Genomic DNA, 13162 nt, shown 5'->3' on the forward strand with positions numbered 1-13162 from the left:
AACGTGAGAGAATCATTTAAAACGTCTGGTTTCATTTTCGTTTACCTGCGTCTAAATGATTTGTTTTGTCTTTTTTCTTTGTTGTATTTTTCTTCATGTCTGAATGGAAAATATCCCGGATGTAATTATGTTTGTTTTCAATCTTTAATCTATTGAGATTTGTTTCCATGGTGAATAGAATTTTATGTCTTAGTGGATTTAAATGTGCATTCTTATGAAACACCGCATCAGAATGCTGGTGTGGCGATTATGAAATAGTGACCCGGCACTCAACTGTTTCTTAGCAGAGCAGCTGGCTAAATTTAGCCAGGCGGGGTTACCATACTCGGAGAAGGAATTTGATCTTTTGACAGCATGACAGTGCGGGTTCCAGTGTTAAACACAAGCCAGCGTTGTCACAGAGGTCGCGTCATTCACCTTTATAACGCCGGTTAGATTGTAACACATTTTACACTCTGGAGACTTAGTGACTGTTTAAGCGGACCTTTTAAACATTCTGAAGGTTTTGTGTTGTATGGAATCAGATATATAAGCACAGATTATGAATGGTCAAAGGCTAGATATTCAGACAGATATGATCTTTATCTAAATATGATCTTTATCTAGATCATGTCATTCTTGGTAATCTTATGTAGAGTAAATGGAAAGGTAGTTTATTAATGACAACAAGGTTGAAAATAATAAGTAAAGCAAGAATATCCTTTAGATTGCTACAGCAATCACATCAATTATCACCAACATGGGCCCTGCCATCAACACAAGGCAGAAAGGTCTACATGTGTGATATTGACACACTATGTTCCCAGAAACCTCTGTGTGTTCTTTCACTACTGCCAAAAGCATGTTTGTAAAATGGTGTGCCAGTAGGATGCATGTCTGTAGTCTGAGGTTAATAGGCATTACAGGTAATGTTATTATTTAGTCATTCATGTGGGTCTGTCACCAAAGTGTCAGTTTGTCATATCGAACTTTTCAGATGTATAATTTCCTGTTATTATATATATAATTCCAATAATTTAACATTTTTGTGAGATAGTGGCTCTGTAGCATATTGACAATTTTGGCTTTAGTTAACAATTAAAAGATAAATCAATATTAAGCTGCAATTTATTTGAGATCAGTTAGGTCTAAAATATTTTGGTGGGTTTAAAGATCGATCTTGAGAAATGTATTCACTCACTGATGTCAGATTCACTGACTAATTTGTTTAGTTCATTTTTTCATCTACATATACATAGGATAGCATTGTTTATGTATTGTTATATATATATAATGTTTATATATATAATGTTTATATATATATATATATATATATATATATATATATATATATATATATATATATATATATATATATGTATGTGTGTGTGTGTGTGTGTGTGTGTGTGTGTGTGTGTGTGTGTGTGTGGCTAAGGCTTCTGTACATATATTTTACTAAAGATAATTAATTTACACACACACACACACATATATATATATATATGTATGTATGTGTGTGTGTGTGTGTGTGTGTGTGTGTGTGTGTGTGTGGCTAAGGCTTCTGTACATATATTTTACTAAAGATAATTTATTGTAATGTTAATTGTTGCTGTTGGCATAATCACAAATGAAAGCATTAAAAGGATGTGATGTCATACTGTGCTCATGGCTGTTACTGGAATGTCAGCATAACATCAGTTATCTTTTGGAAGCATAAGACTGGTGCTGTTCAAACCTGACTGTTTGCCCTGTGGTGCCTCTGTGAGGTTGATGACACTCGAACTGGGTCAAAGTCAAAGAAAAGCCAATATTTTCTCAAGCACAATTAAGCAATTAATTAAGCAACTAGAATTGGGTCAACGCTGTGTGTATATTTACACACACTGGTGAAGATACCATATATACTTGTACATAATAAAATACACTTTATTAATGACATATGTGAAACTTTTCTTAGGCATAAGTAAAGGAAAATGTGATTATATTACTATTTACTATATTCAGTTCAGGACAGTATATATACAGTAATACTTTTAACAAGAGATCTGTGGCTCTTTATCCTGGGAACTTCCATGCTTCTCACATTATTGCTTTTTCTCTATTATAAGCAAACCTGACACCAGCTTTTTGTCAAGGTCTTTGTGATAGGGGTCAGTTGTGTTACTTCAGGGAAAATAAAAACATTTTCAAAGCATTGAGTTGCCCAAGGCAGGACCTGAGAATTACTGTCATATTGTTGCAAATCAGTTTGAAACATTATTGATTTAAATGGCACAGACAATTTAAAAATCCAATAATAATATATTATATTATGAAAAACAATTGCACAGCAATATAATTATATCCATGAATTTCTACCAGAATATTCAGATCAGCAGAAAAATTGCTGGTAAACCGATCTTACAATAAATACAGATAATTTATATAGAGGAAGAAAGGAACATTCTCTATAGTTCATGCTCATTTGCTTCATATATAATCAGCAGTTAGTTACTTTTGGTTTTTAAGGGTTTTCTAAAGAATACTTACAGCTGCATGTTTTCACTTTACCCATAGTGCCACCTGCTGGTGATCCTGTGGTCATTGTATTAACCTGGTGCATCTAATAATATGCATTCCATTAAGTGATTTATTTATTTTGATTATTGATAAAAATTAAAAATAATTTAAATAATATATTAAATACTTTTAACCAGTGTGGCCTCATGTATACAACTGATTTGTAGCATTGGCAGTAATTCAGTGAGTTGACGTAATAACAAACAAACCTTTACTATAAGATTTTATTTTCTGTCTGTATTTTTCTTTATGTATTTCACTTAATTTTATGTCTATTACAGGATTCTTGCAGAAATAGTCTTATGAAAACCTATGAAAACTGCAATTTTGGAGATCCAGATTGCAAAGTAAATGGTTTGTCAAGAGAACAAAGCCACTATGCCACTAAACTGTAAATGCAATGAATTTCATACCCATGGTCTGCAGACTAATGATCTAAGACAGTCATGCAACATTGGGATCAGGCGCAAGAGTGGCAATGGCAAAGGAAGAGGAAAAGGGAAAGCTTCCGTCTGTCCGGCAGCTGGCAGATTCCTGTGTTGGATACCAGATATGCAGCACACATGCAGCTGCAGCTTCCTCTAGAGGTCAGTAAAAATGCCATTGTATGAAATGCAGCTAGTAAAGATTCTGCAGATTATTTGCTATAAGGTAGACAAAAGTTAGGTTCTGAGAAAAGGATCCACCGTATCCCAGCTGGAGTTCCAATATATTCCAATTGGGAGGATATTTCCATTTTTAAATGCATCCAATTTTTTTTCTTATGGGCATGGTCAGTTTGAGCTAAAATCGATGAAAATCTTTCAGTAAGTTCATTCTGCACAACAGCAACTAAACTCCCAGTTAAAAACGATCCCAGCTGTCTTATTATTTTTGCTGGTGAATATATGTACACAGCACCTTAAGTCCTCTATGTACCCAACTATATTTATCTTTGCAGTGCAGCGAGACTGCTAGCAAAGATGCCAAATCGAGGCTGACCTGCAGTGACATTTATTATTAGAAATGAACCGTAGTCTCTTATGAACGCACCCCACAAAGCACTACTGAGCATTCCAGCACTTTCAGGGCCTGCAAATGGGTTTGGAATAGATTTAATAAAGACAAAAGCCATATATTTTAAATATCTGCTCTTATGGACATTTTGTTTGAAAATGAAATCTTTCAGTGTAAGATTTGCAGCCACTTCACATATGCTCAATAATGAAATCTTTGGCTTTCTTCCTATAGTCATTATTATCCTCAAGTACTAGTGTAACAACCTTCACCTAAGCAGCGTGATCTTAAACCAGCATGACTAACTATACATTAGCACTGTAACCCATTGTTACTACAGATTAGCACTGTTATCAATGGCTAACTATGCATTAGCACTGTAATCCATAACTAACTGCACATTAGCACCATAATCCATGACTAACTGCACATTAGCAGTGTAATCCATGGCTAACTCTGCACTAGCACTGTAATCCATGACTAACTACATATTACCATTGTAACCTATGCTTACTACATGCATGCACCAAACATCCCTGACAACAGCTATTACATATGCATTTCACTGTAACCCTTTTCTTTTTTTTCTTTCAGGTTAAAAAAAAGTGACAAAGAAAAAATTGGACAGACATTTATTCAAAATATACAGAGTACTACATACAAAAATACTATGCATCGTATGGTGTAAACTTTAGCCACACAATCACCAATATGTCTCACAGTTTCATGTATGTGGTATTTGTCTCTCATGTTAGTATCCATGTGCTCACATAGATTTCTTTAAAATAAACTTGATGTAAAGTTGGTTGTGTTATGAAGTTTTTCTGTAAATTGCAATGTCTTTCCAGTATGAGAGTCAGAAGTGCTAATGTTTGCAGTTACTTTTTCTCTATTACTCATCACCAAATGGAATCCATATACAATTTATTATAAGACATATATAAATGTATTCAATAATAGCTATAAATATTTGATCCCATCTTATATATATATATATATATATATATATATATATATATATATATATATAATCTTTCAATCTAGGATTAAGCAGTTAAGTTTCTTTATCATCACCATTGCTCATTTCTTTGTGTTTAAGCCCAGTGGAGAACCTGCAGTGGTTTCGGAGTGATGCATAAATTATGTAAAATAACTAATTTAAAAAGATGTGGTGTAAAAAGATGCAAACATATCCTTAACTGAATACTTAGTTGAAAAACCAGATTTACCCAGCTGTGGTAGAACTACAAGGAACAACAAATATGAGTAGAGATGGGTGGGGTTTACGTGAGAAATGACGTGGGTAATGTGAAGCCAAAAACTTGAGGGACTATACCTATAGATTGTGTGTTCAATATTCTTGTTTTTGTTTGTTTGTTTTTTGTGGTTGTTTTGTTTTTTTACTTAAGGAGTTAGCCAGCTAACTCACACAATACACAACACTGACTTTTAATAGCAGCCCTAAAACAGCTCAGAACCCAACTTAGAAGAGCAGCTACAAGACAAGTTATAGCAGCACTAAAGCACTTTGCAATTGCACAAAAAATTACATGGCCACATTTGATCTATAATTTTACATTGGGTGAGAAAGGAAAAATCTACACTGACATTCTATACAGAAGTGGTTTTATTTCAGAAGCCTGCAGGACATCTACCCACACAGCTTTCTACTCTTTGTGCTTTCAAACACCCTTTCTGGCTCATGAATAGCGTGATAATTACTAAAGGTGTGATGTAAGAGCAGGTAAAGCACTCCTCCTAGTCCCACAGAATGAAACTTGAAAACCACTATGATACAGTTACCATTGGCTTATCAAAAGGCATGTTTTGCTACAGACTTTGATTAAACCTATAACCTGTACTATAATATTATGTTCACACAATGTATTCTAGTTTTGTATTTAATATTTTTTGTATGACTCTGTCAATCTGTGGAGCACCTATCATAAACTCTTTCTCTCCTTCAAAGGCACTATGTACTAATAAGCTACAATATTGAGTTTATTATTTCAAACTAGAAGTTCAGTACGCCCTATAGAATAAAATGACACACATTAAGATCTGTGAAGAAGACCAAGTGTTCTGCAAGTCAACTTAAAGACTTAAAGAAGTAACCATTCTAGTATTAAGGAGTAAGTCATGATAATGTAGTGTTGCATGTATTATTGCACCCAATGTTTGTTTGGTTGGTTGATTGGGTGGTTAGTTGGTTGTATTATCATTTCTAGGACAGACAGATTCAGTGACTTGTCTCAAAAATCTTGAAAATATTAATCATAAACATCTATTTTTCCCACCTTGATTATATATATTCAACTGTGATACTTTGGTTGAGTATGTTGTATATTGTTTGTTTATTATCTCATCTTTTCCTTTTGGCTTGACTTGTCAGAATGTGTGGCTCTTCAGCCAGTAGCCAATAGGATGCTTTCATTACAAGGACTTGTCTGCTGTGTCTGACAGATTTCCCATTCACTCTTCTCTGCTGGCTATAATGAGAGTCTCACAGAGAGACATCTTCACCTTAAAAGACAGACAACTCAGACAACTGTCTCTATTTTTCTTTACAAATAAAGTTCTAACTCCTAGAAGCAGGAACAGTTAAGCTGTTAGAGTCAATAATTATACGTATGGAGGTAATGGGTAATACAAGCTCATTTTCTGCCAAAGAGCAGTTTGCACACTCCTTTGTTGGTATTTTGATAGTCAGTGCTACATGTAGTCATTTTGAAGGACACATTTGAAAACTGTCATGGATGGGTGAGAAATACTTATAACATCAATGCTAGCACTTTCAGGATAATGCTATATTTTTTATGTGAGAGCTGAATTTATTACACTGTTACACTGAAATGATGGAAACTAACGTTTCTTGATTTTTCTTGATAATTTCATCTTTTTTCCCCTAATCCACTGGTTAAATGCAACTGGCAAGTTAGGTTTCCCTTTGCATGGAGTGTCTCTATGCTCTATTTTAATGGCTACAATTAATGGTAACCACCTCTGAACACCCGTACAGGCACTACTTCAAGTGCTGACTTGCTTTTCTTGCTGTGGGAGTTGCTACATCTGCACATGCTGTTTTCTCATCACTGATGGCTGAGCTCCTCGAAGTCTGAAAGCTGTTTCATCTGTTCCACTTGCATAGAGTGCCTTCTCACAAGCTTCTTCTTCATCCTGAGGTTGCCTCTCTTTGGTGAGTTTGGTGCTACGGGAGCAGAGGGCCGGAATGCTGCAGTGAGGGGGGACAAAGGCTTGCTGCCTATATCGGGGATAGGAGGGTTGGGGTTGACATTGAGAGGGGGAAGGTGGCCAGGGCGGTGTGGGAGATGTAGTCCAGTAGCAGGGTCCCTGAGCCACGGCGCTCCAGCATGCCCGGTGCTCGCCGCCTGGATGCACTTGGAGAGGAAGTGCTGGTGTTGCTGTCCAGGGATTCTCGTGAGCCTGTAAGCATAGTGAGTGGAGACGTGTTGAGCTTTCTCCTCTCCAGGGGCACCTTGGGAGATCCCAGCATGGCAGAGTCTGAGTAGAGCTGGGAGTCCGAGTCATACTGTTCATTCCCCAGTCTCCTCCGGTGCATTGTGTCTCTGAGGCCGGCCGGGCCACAGGATCCTGCGGATGCCTCTTGCTCAGGTGGGACTGTGCTTCGCCGAGCCAGTGGCTGATGCTGGCCTAGAGACCTCTCATAAGACACCCTTGGAAGAGGGTGGAAGAGATGAAGTAGGAGAGATTTTGGTTGACTGTTCCGCCACCAAAGGGAGCAGGATTTCTTTACCATCCATGCTGTTGTGCCGAGACAGAGGAGCCCTCTTGGAGAGAGTCAGTCCGTTGACACCAGCAACAACATCCTCATCACTGTTGGCTCTCTTACTCTCTTCCTGGGTAGCAGCCAGCACGGATGGTGCAATCAAGCCCCAGGGCTCAGACTGCAAGCGCTTTAGCTGTGGGAGGCGTGCCCGCTTGGGGTTTACGGGCTTCCGAATTGGAGAAGTGGGACCATTGGGAAGCTTGGAGGATGACTTCCACTTGCTTTGAAAAGCAAATATGGTCTCTTGCTCCTCTTCTTTGCCTGGGATAGGAGAGGTGTTGAGGTTGATCTCTGAAGGGGAGGTGCATACCGCAGGGGAGCACATATCCTCCAGCTCTGAAGAGGGGGGAACATTCAGGTACTGCTTGGTGGTTTTTGTGCCAGAGGGTGACTTGTCTGTAGTGATGATGATGACCTCTTTGCCCTTGGCTTTACAAGCATCCAGTAGCACTTTGAGCGTGTCCTTATCATCTGCATTGATGGCGTAGACCAGGGCGGATGATCCACTACGGTCCTCTAGACTGGGATCTGCTCCATTGGTCAATAGTAGAGAGACCACTTCGTGCCCCCGCCCTCTGGTTGCAGGCATGCATGAGGGCCGTCTTGCCTGTCTTGTCTTGAATGTTCGGATCAGCTTTGTTGTCAAGAAGGTACTTGACCAGCTTGGCTTTACCAACGCTCTGTTGGTCAAAGTGTTTTTGGTCAAGCAAGCCACCATGAGGGGTGTCTCACCATGATCATTACCTCTCGTTGATGTAAGCTCCGCCCTCCAGGAGGAGCCTGGTGAGTCGCAGTCGCCGCAGCCACACTGCCTTCAGCAAGGAGTTCCCATCTGTTCTCAGTTCCAGAACATCTGCCATTGCCCCAGACTGGCCAGATTCTGCCTCAGTCCTGCAAGGCAACCACACTGCTGCTTAACCTTCCCATGAACAACACTGCTCCACCCCTACCTTAACCTACTGATTACTAAGGGGTCAGGATTAATTTTTATTATTGAATATGTGTCTCAATGTGTCTGAATGTGTCTCAATGTGTGTCAATGTGTCTGAATATGTTAATATTTTCCCCACGCATGCTAGTGATTTTTCACATTATAATTTCCTAAAAAATAAGAACACGATCAATTTGTTAAAGACTGAATTTGTTAATGTTTATTCTCTTCAAGGACCACCAGGTGGCAGTCTGAATGCAGAGAAATTTAATCCTGTCTTGTCAGGTCGATCAGGTGTGGATGGAAGAGATGAAGATAAGACTTTGAATACAGGACTAAACTGTCAAATGCGTTTTACACAGTTCTTTAAACTGATAACAAACTTGGTACTCTTATGTCTTCCTTAGGCTACTGAATCTATTCTATCAGGGTTTATATGATTGTGCAGTTCGTAGAATGTTAACCTTTTTGTCTTGTTAATGTGCATTATAGTTAATGAAATTCCCAGTGTTAATTGAGTGACTACATCTCAAAATGTCGATTAGGTTATTTTGACTATATTGTTCTCATAAGTGACCACATAAAATAGCTCAACGTACAGCTTTGTTCCTCCAGGCGAGTTACTTGCATTTAATTTGCTGATTACGCGCGTTCACTTTACAGTCGTAATGAAATGCACAGCCTAGAATTCGCCCCCCGGATAATCTTTATCCAAACATTATTGCAGGTGCCAAAGTAATTTAAAAGAGAAGGACAAAAAACAAGGTATAAATGTGTAGGCTGTATTGTCAAATCTATGCACGCCATGTTATTGTTCATACATGTATGCGATGTCATTTTGAACGAAAGAATCTGTATCTTTCAATTCTTGTAGCTGTCCATGGTCCTAATTTGGTTAGAATGTCGTGCGTTTTAAACAGAAGAATGTGCGCTCCACAGTGACAGCGCAGCTTTCCTTTTCTTTGTTTAATATTCTTTGACATAATTAGTTTAATTATCATAACATTTTTGCCTACTTATATCAGATTTTGTCTCACACAAAACTGCGTTCTATAAATCTTGCCAACGTTCAAGAAGTTTCAAACAAACATTAATTCGCAAAAGACACAAGTCCAATGAAACCACAACGCGCACACACAGAGCAAATTGTAATTTACTGCTAGGAGAATAAAAAAGTATAAATGCACAATTTCTAAAACGTTATGTGTCTTGATTACGACTTACATCGTGTTGGGTGGTCTGAATTACTCCGTTATCGCCTTACCTGGTTGGAAGACAGGTTTGTCATGTCAGAATTAATCCAGAGTATCGTTGCTAATGCGTCCCTGTTTTGTTTAAAACTGTAAGGAAGTATATTAATCACAGACCCTGGTTAGTCTGTACAGCCCGATAGAGCTGTCCTATTTTACACTGAGCTCTCGCTGCATGTAAGCACTATATCGCACCAGCACCACTGCTTCCGTTATGGAAACGCAAGAGATCAGCCCAATAGCTACATTCCTCTTTGCGCACTCAAGAATCACCCCGAGACGTTGAGGTTATAAATAACTTATCTCTTTTTTTCTTGGTGAATGGAACTTGCATCTGATTGACGTCAGAATCTACAAAAATAAATCGTGTATGCTAAGAACCTCGGTCATATTTTCTTTCCCGACGAAAGCACAAATAAGCATTTTTCCTCTTGGCACTTAAATGTAAAGTTTTTTTTCACTTTATCGGGACATAGTCTGTAATCCTTTATTGCACTGACCCTATATAACACATCTATTTTAAAGAAAATGGTTTAAACACTGCTGAAGGGAAAACAAAAAGCTTATACAGCTCATCAATGTTAGAAAAGCCATAAAGTTTATTAGTACGCCAGTGACATAAATTTTATAACTCCGATACTGATGAGTAATAGGATATGACAAAAGTTCACGTAACTTATAAATGAATAATTATAGTTATCTGACCCCTGTTTAAGATCAATCCACGCACCTAAAGTTGCCATGCAAATGCCCTGAACCTCGCGATGTGTGTGATGGATAAACATTTTGACGTCATATGCTTTGTACCTTATCAAAAGCTGCGACTAAAGATACCTGTTGCTTAAAGCTGGGATGGTGCAAATGCACTTTCTCGGATTTGCGAAAACGGGCTAAAAGCATGCGTGGTAAATGGACGCACGTGACTGAATGACTAGTGGGATTAATTCACTCAGTCCGTTATAGCATTGCCTTCTATTTTGTCTTTGAAGCTAGCATTAAAAGCACGACGTAGCAATTCTACCTTAATGTAGACAAGGCCCACTTATATGCTTTAACTGGTGTTTGCGAACATCACGCACTATCCATTGCAAAATATGTATAAAGTAACGAGCCAAATGCAAACCTATGCAAATAAAATGAATATGATGGCATTCACAAGCTTTCAGGTTTGTTTACGTAATTATGTTGCCATAACCTGTTCCAGCCATTGCTGCATATACAGGCTAATAGGGACAGTTCTATTTATAGGTTGCTATGAGACAGCAGAGAAGAATATTCTGATGAGCAGTTGTGGTATGACCGCAGGTACTCAGAAAAATAGATACCCTTTCCCCAAACAATAGATCTTAGTAAAAAGAGGGTTTGCATTAATGATCTATTTTTACCATCTTTTTAAATATAGGTCAAGCATCACAGTCTTTTTACTGTTGAGGACTTCTGATGAACTTGGTCTTCCCTCTGTGGCACAAAGCCACTAATACCACACACACACACACACACACACACACACACACCACACACACACACACACACACACACACCACATACACACACACACACACACACACACACACACACGCACATACGCGCGCGTACACGCGCACACACACACGCACGCACGCACACACACACACACACACACAAACACACACAGAGAGCGTTACTTTTAACAGCTAAATGACGATCCTTATGATCACATATGAGCATACTGCTATTTGCCTTACTGCAGTGGTTCAGGGAGAAGGCAGTTAGGAAGCAGCAGGAAGTGTCCTGCCTCTGTGTTTGCAATCATTCTGAAGCCTAATGATGTCATTAGTTAATCTCTCCAGCCACATAACCATGCCTTCATGATCCATATGTAAGTAAAGATAAGTGAGAAGGGCAAACGTGGACAGAAACCCAGGGAGAGGTATGCGTCTGCTGAGAAGTCATGTTCCTTTTGAGCTTTTCCTGATAAAACCGAAAGAGGAAAAAGAGGGCACCGAACATAACTCTACATTTGCCTGATGAGTGTTGTTATGGAACCAGTCTAAGGGTGGGTGGTGGTGTGGAATCCTGGCATCTGCAAGAAATCCACGTTGTGGCCTTTTTTGTCTGCCTGTTCTATCATTACACGTTAATTGTTCCGTGCAAATACAGATTTTCCTCCATCCTTGAGCAAGCAACCAAGTGGACTTTTCAGTTGCACCAATTATATAAACAGATCAGAGGACCATTTTGTAATAATAAGTGAGTTCTTGTAGAAAGAAAATAGCACATTTGGAATATTCCTAAACCTAAGAAAGGTTTGTAGTGGTGGCTGCTTCCCAGATAGGAACACCTAAGCATTTGGTTTATAACCAGTGACTGGGTGGGAAGGGGATTGAGGGGTGGGAGTGGGAACAGACTAGTCCCTGAGCTTGCTTGATTAGCCACATTCATTAATGTGGGAACTACAGGGATATCAGAGCTCTCCTTGTGATCTTTTGGCCCAGCACTGCTGCTGTGGTCGCTAACACATAAGAGTCAAAATAAATAATGAAGGCGCCTGAAATTCAGCTCCCTCCTCACCCCTGGGAGCTGCTTCCATTTTCAGAAATCTTACATCGCACCTGATGCACTGCCTCTGTCTAAATATAACTCTATATATAACACCCCCCCCCCCCCCACACACACACACTTTTCTTTCTGTACAGTATGATTTCACTTGAGTACAGACACTGCTGCATCTAAAGCTGGATTAGTTCCATAAAATTGCAGTTTAAGAGCCCTCAAAAAAAAAAAAAAAAAAGGGACACATTTACTGACTGCAAATTAATAGGACATTTTAAGTAAGGTTGCTATGCTTCTGCACCGTGGGTTTCTCTTGCTTCATAAAGCTAGGTTTCCTCTGACTAAAAGGACATGTACATTTTCGAAGCACTAATGGATTCTGTTTGAACACTGCATGTTCCTCAAAAGATTTACACTTTTTGTTGTCCATTAGGTTATAAGAGTTACATCAGTGGTAGATTTTGTACATATTGTACTCCTGAACACTAGCAGGAGTACAAAGAAAGAAAATATGAAAACAAGGAGAAAAAATGTTTTTTTATTTAGCATGGGTTTAGTTACCAGTAATGAAGGCTGCTGTAAAAAAAAAAAAAAACTGGCCAAACATATATACCAAATTATAGTACATTTTAACATTTTGCTAGTTCTAATCTCTTTTTAGAATATTTTAATGTAAGCAACCTTTCCAAATCTGCAGAGCATGGACTAGGGATGCTGTCAGTTCAGAAGTTCAGTTCAGTGGTAATTCCTAAGTAATAGAGTAAAGAAACTCTATATCTCAGGTCACCCTTCCCAGAAGCACCCTAGTATCACGTGTAGCAGGACGCACAATAGAAATGGGAGAATATTCATCTAGGGACCCATGGGTTATAATTATGGAAGTCGAAGATAATTTTCATCTCCACTGGCAACAGTGTCATCTGAGTGTGAATAAAGACAAAAGACCAATACTGCATAACATATTGTGCGCCTTTATTCTACTTTGAGAGTGTTTTTGATGTAATGCCTTCTCTAGTGCAATTATATTCAATAGAACACCAGCTCGTCTGGTGGTTTGGGTCCCTGTGTATACGATGATGATTCAGGTGACATGTTGGCTTAGTTAAA

The 13162-nt window shown here is 38.6% G+C and overlaps 1 protein-coding gene across 1 annotated transcript; it reads right to left on the bottom strand.

Annotated features, from left to right (window-relative positions):
• Window positions 1-6543: 6543 nt before the first annotated feature.
• ankrd34c (ankyrin repeat domain 34C) lies at window positions 6544-9608 on the bottom strand. Its single transcript, XM_027004612.2, is given in 7 exon segments — window positions 6544-6856; window positions 6859-7228; window positions 7230-7904; window positions 7906-8040; window positions 8043-8087; window positions 8089-8233; window positions 9538-9608. Coding segments are annotated over 6 exon segments (1572 nt in total). The 5' UTR covers window positions 8203-8233; window positions 9538-9608; the 3' UTR covers window positions 6544-6623.
• Window positions 9609-13162: the final 3554 nt, after the last annotated feature.

This window comes from Electrophorus electricus, chromosome 4 (assembly GCF_013358815.1).
Source record: "Electrophorus electricus isolate fEleEle1 chromosome 4, fEleEle1.pri, whole genome shotgun sequence".
In the NCBI taxonomy this organism is placed as follows: Eukaryota; Metazoa; Chordata; class Actinopteri; order Gymnotiformes; family Gymnotidae; genus Electrophorus; species Electrophorus electricus.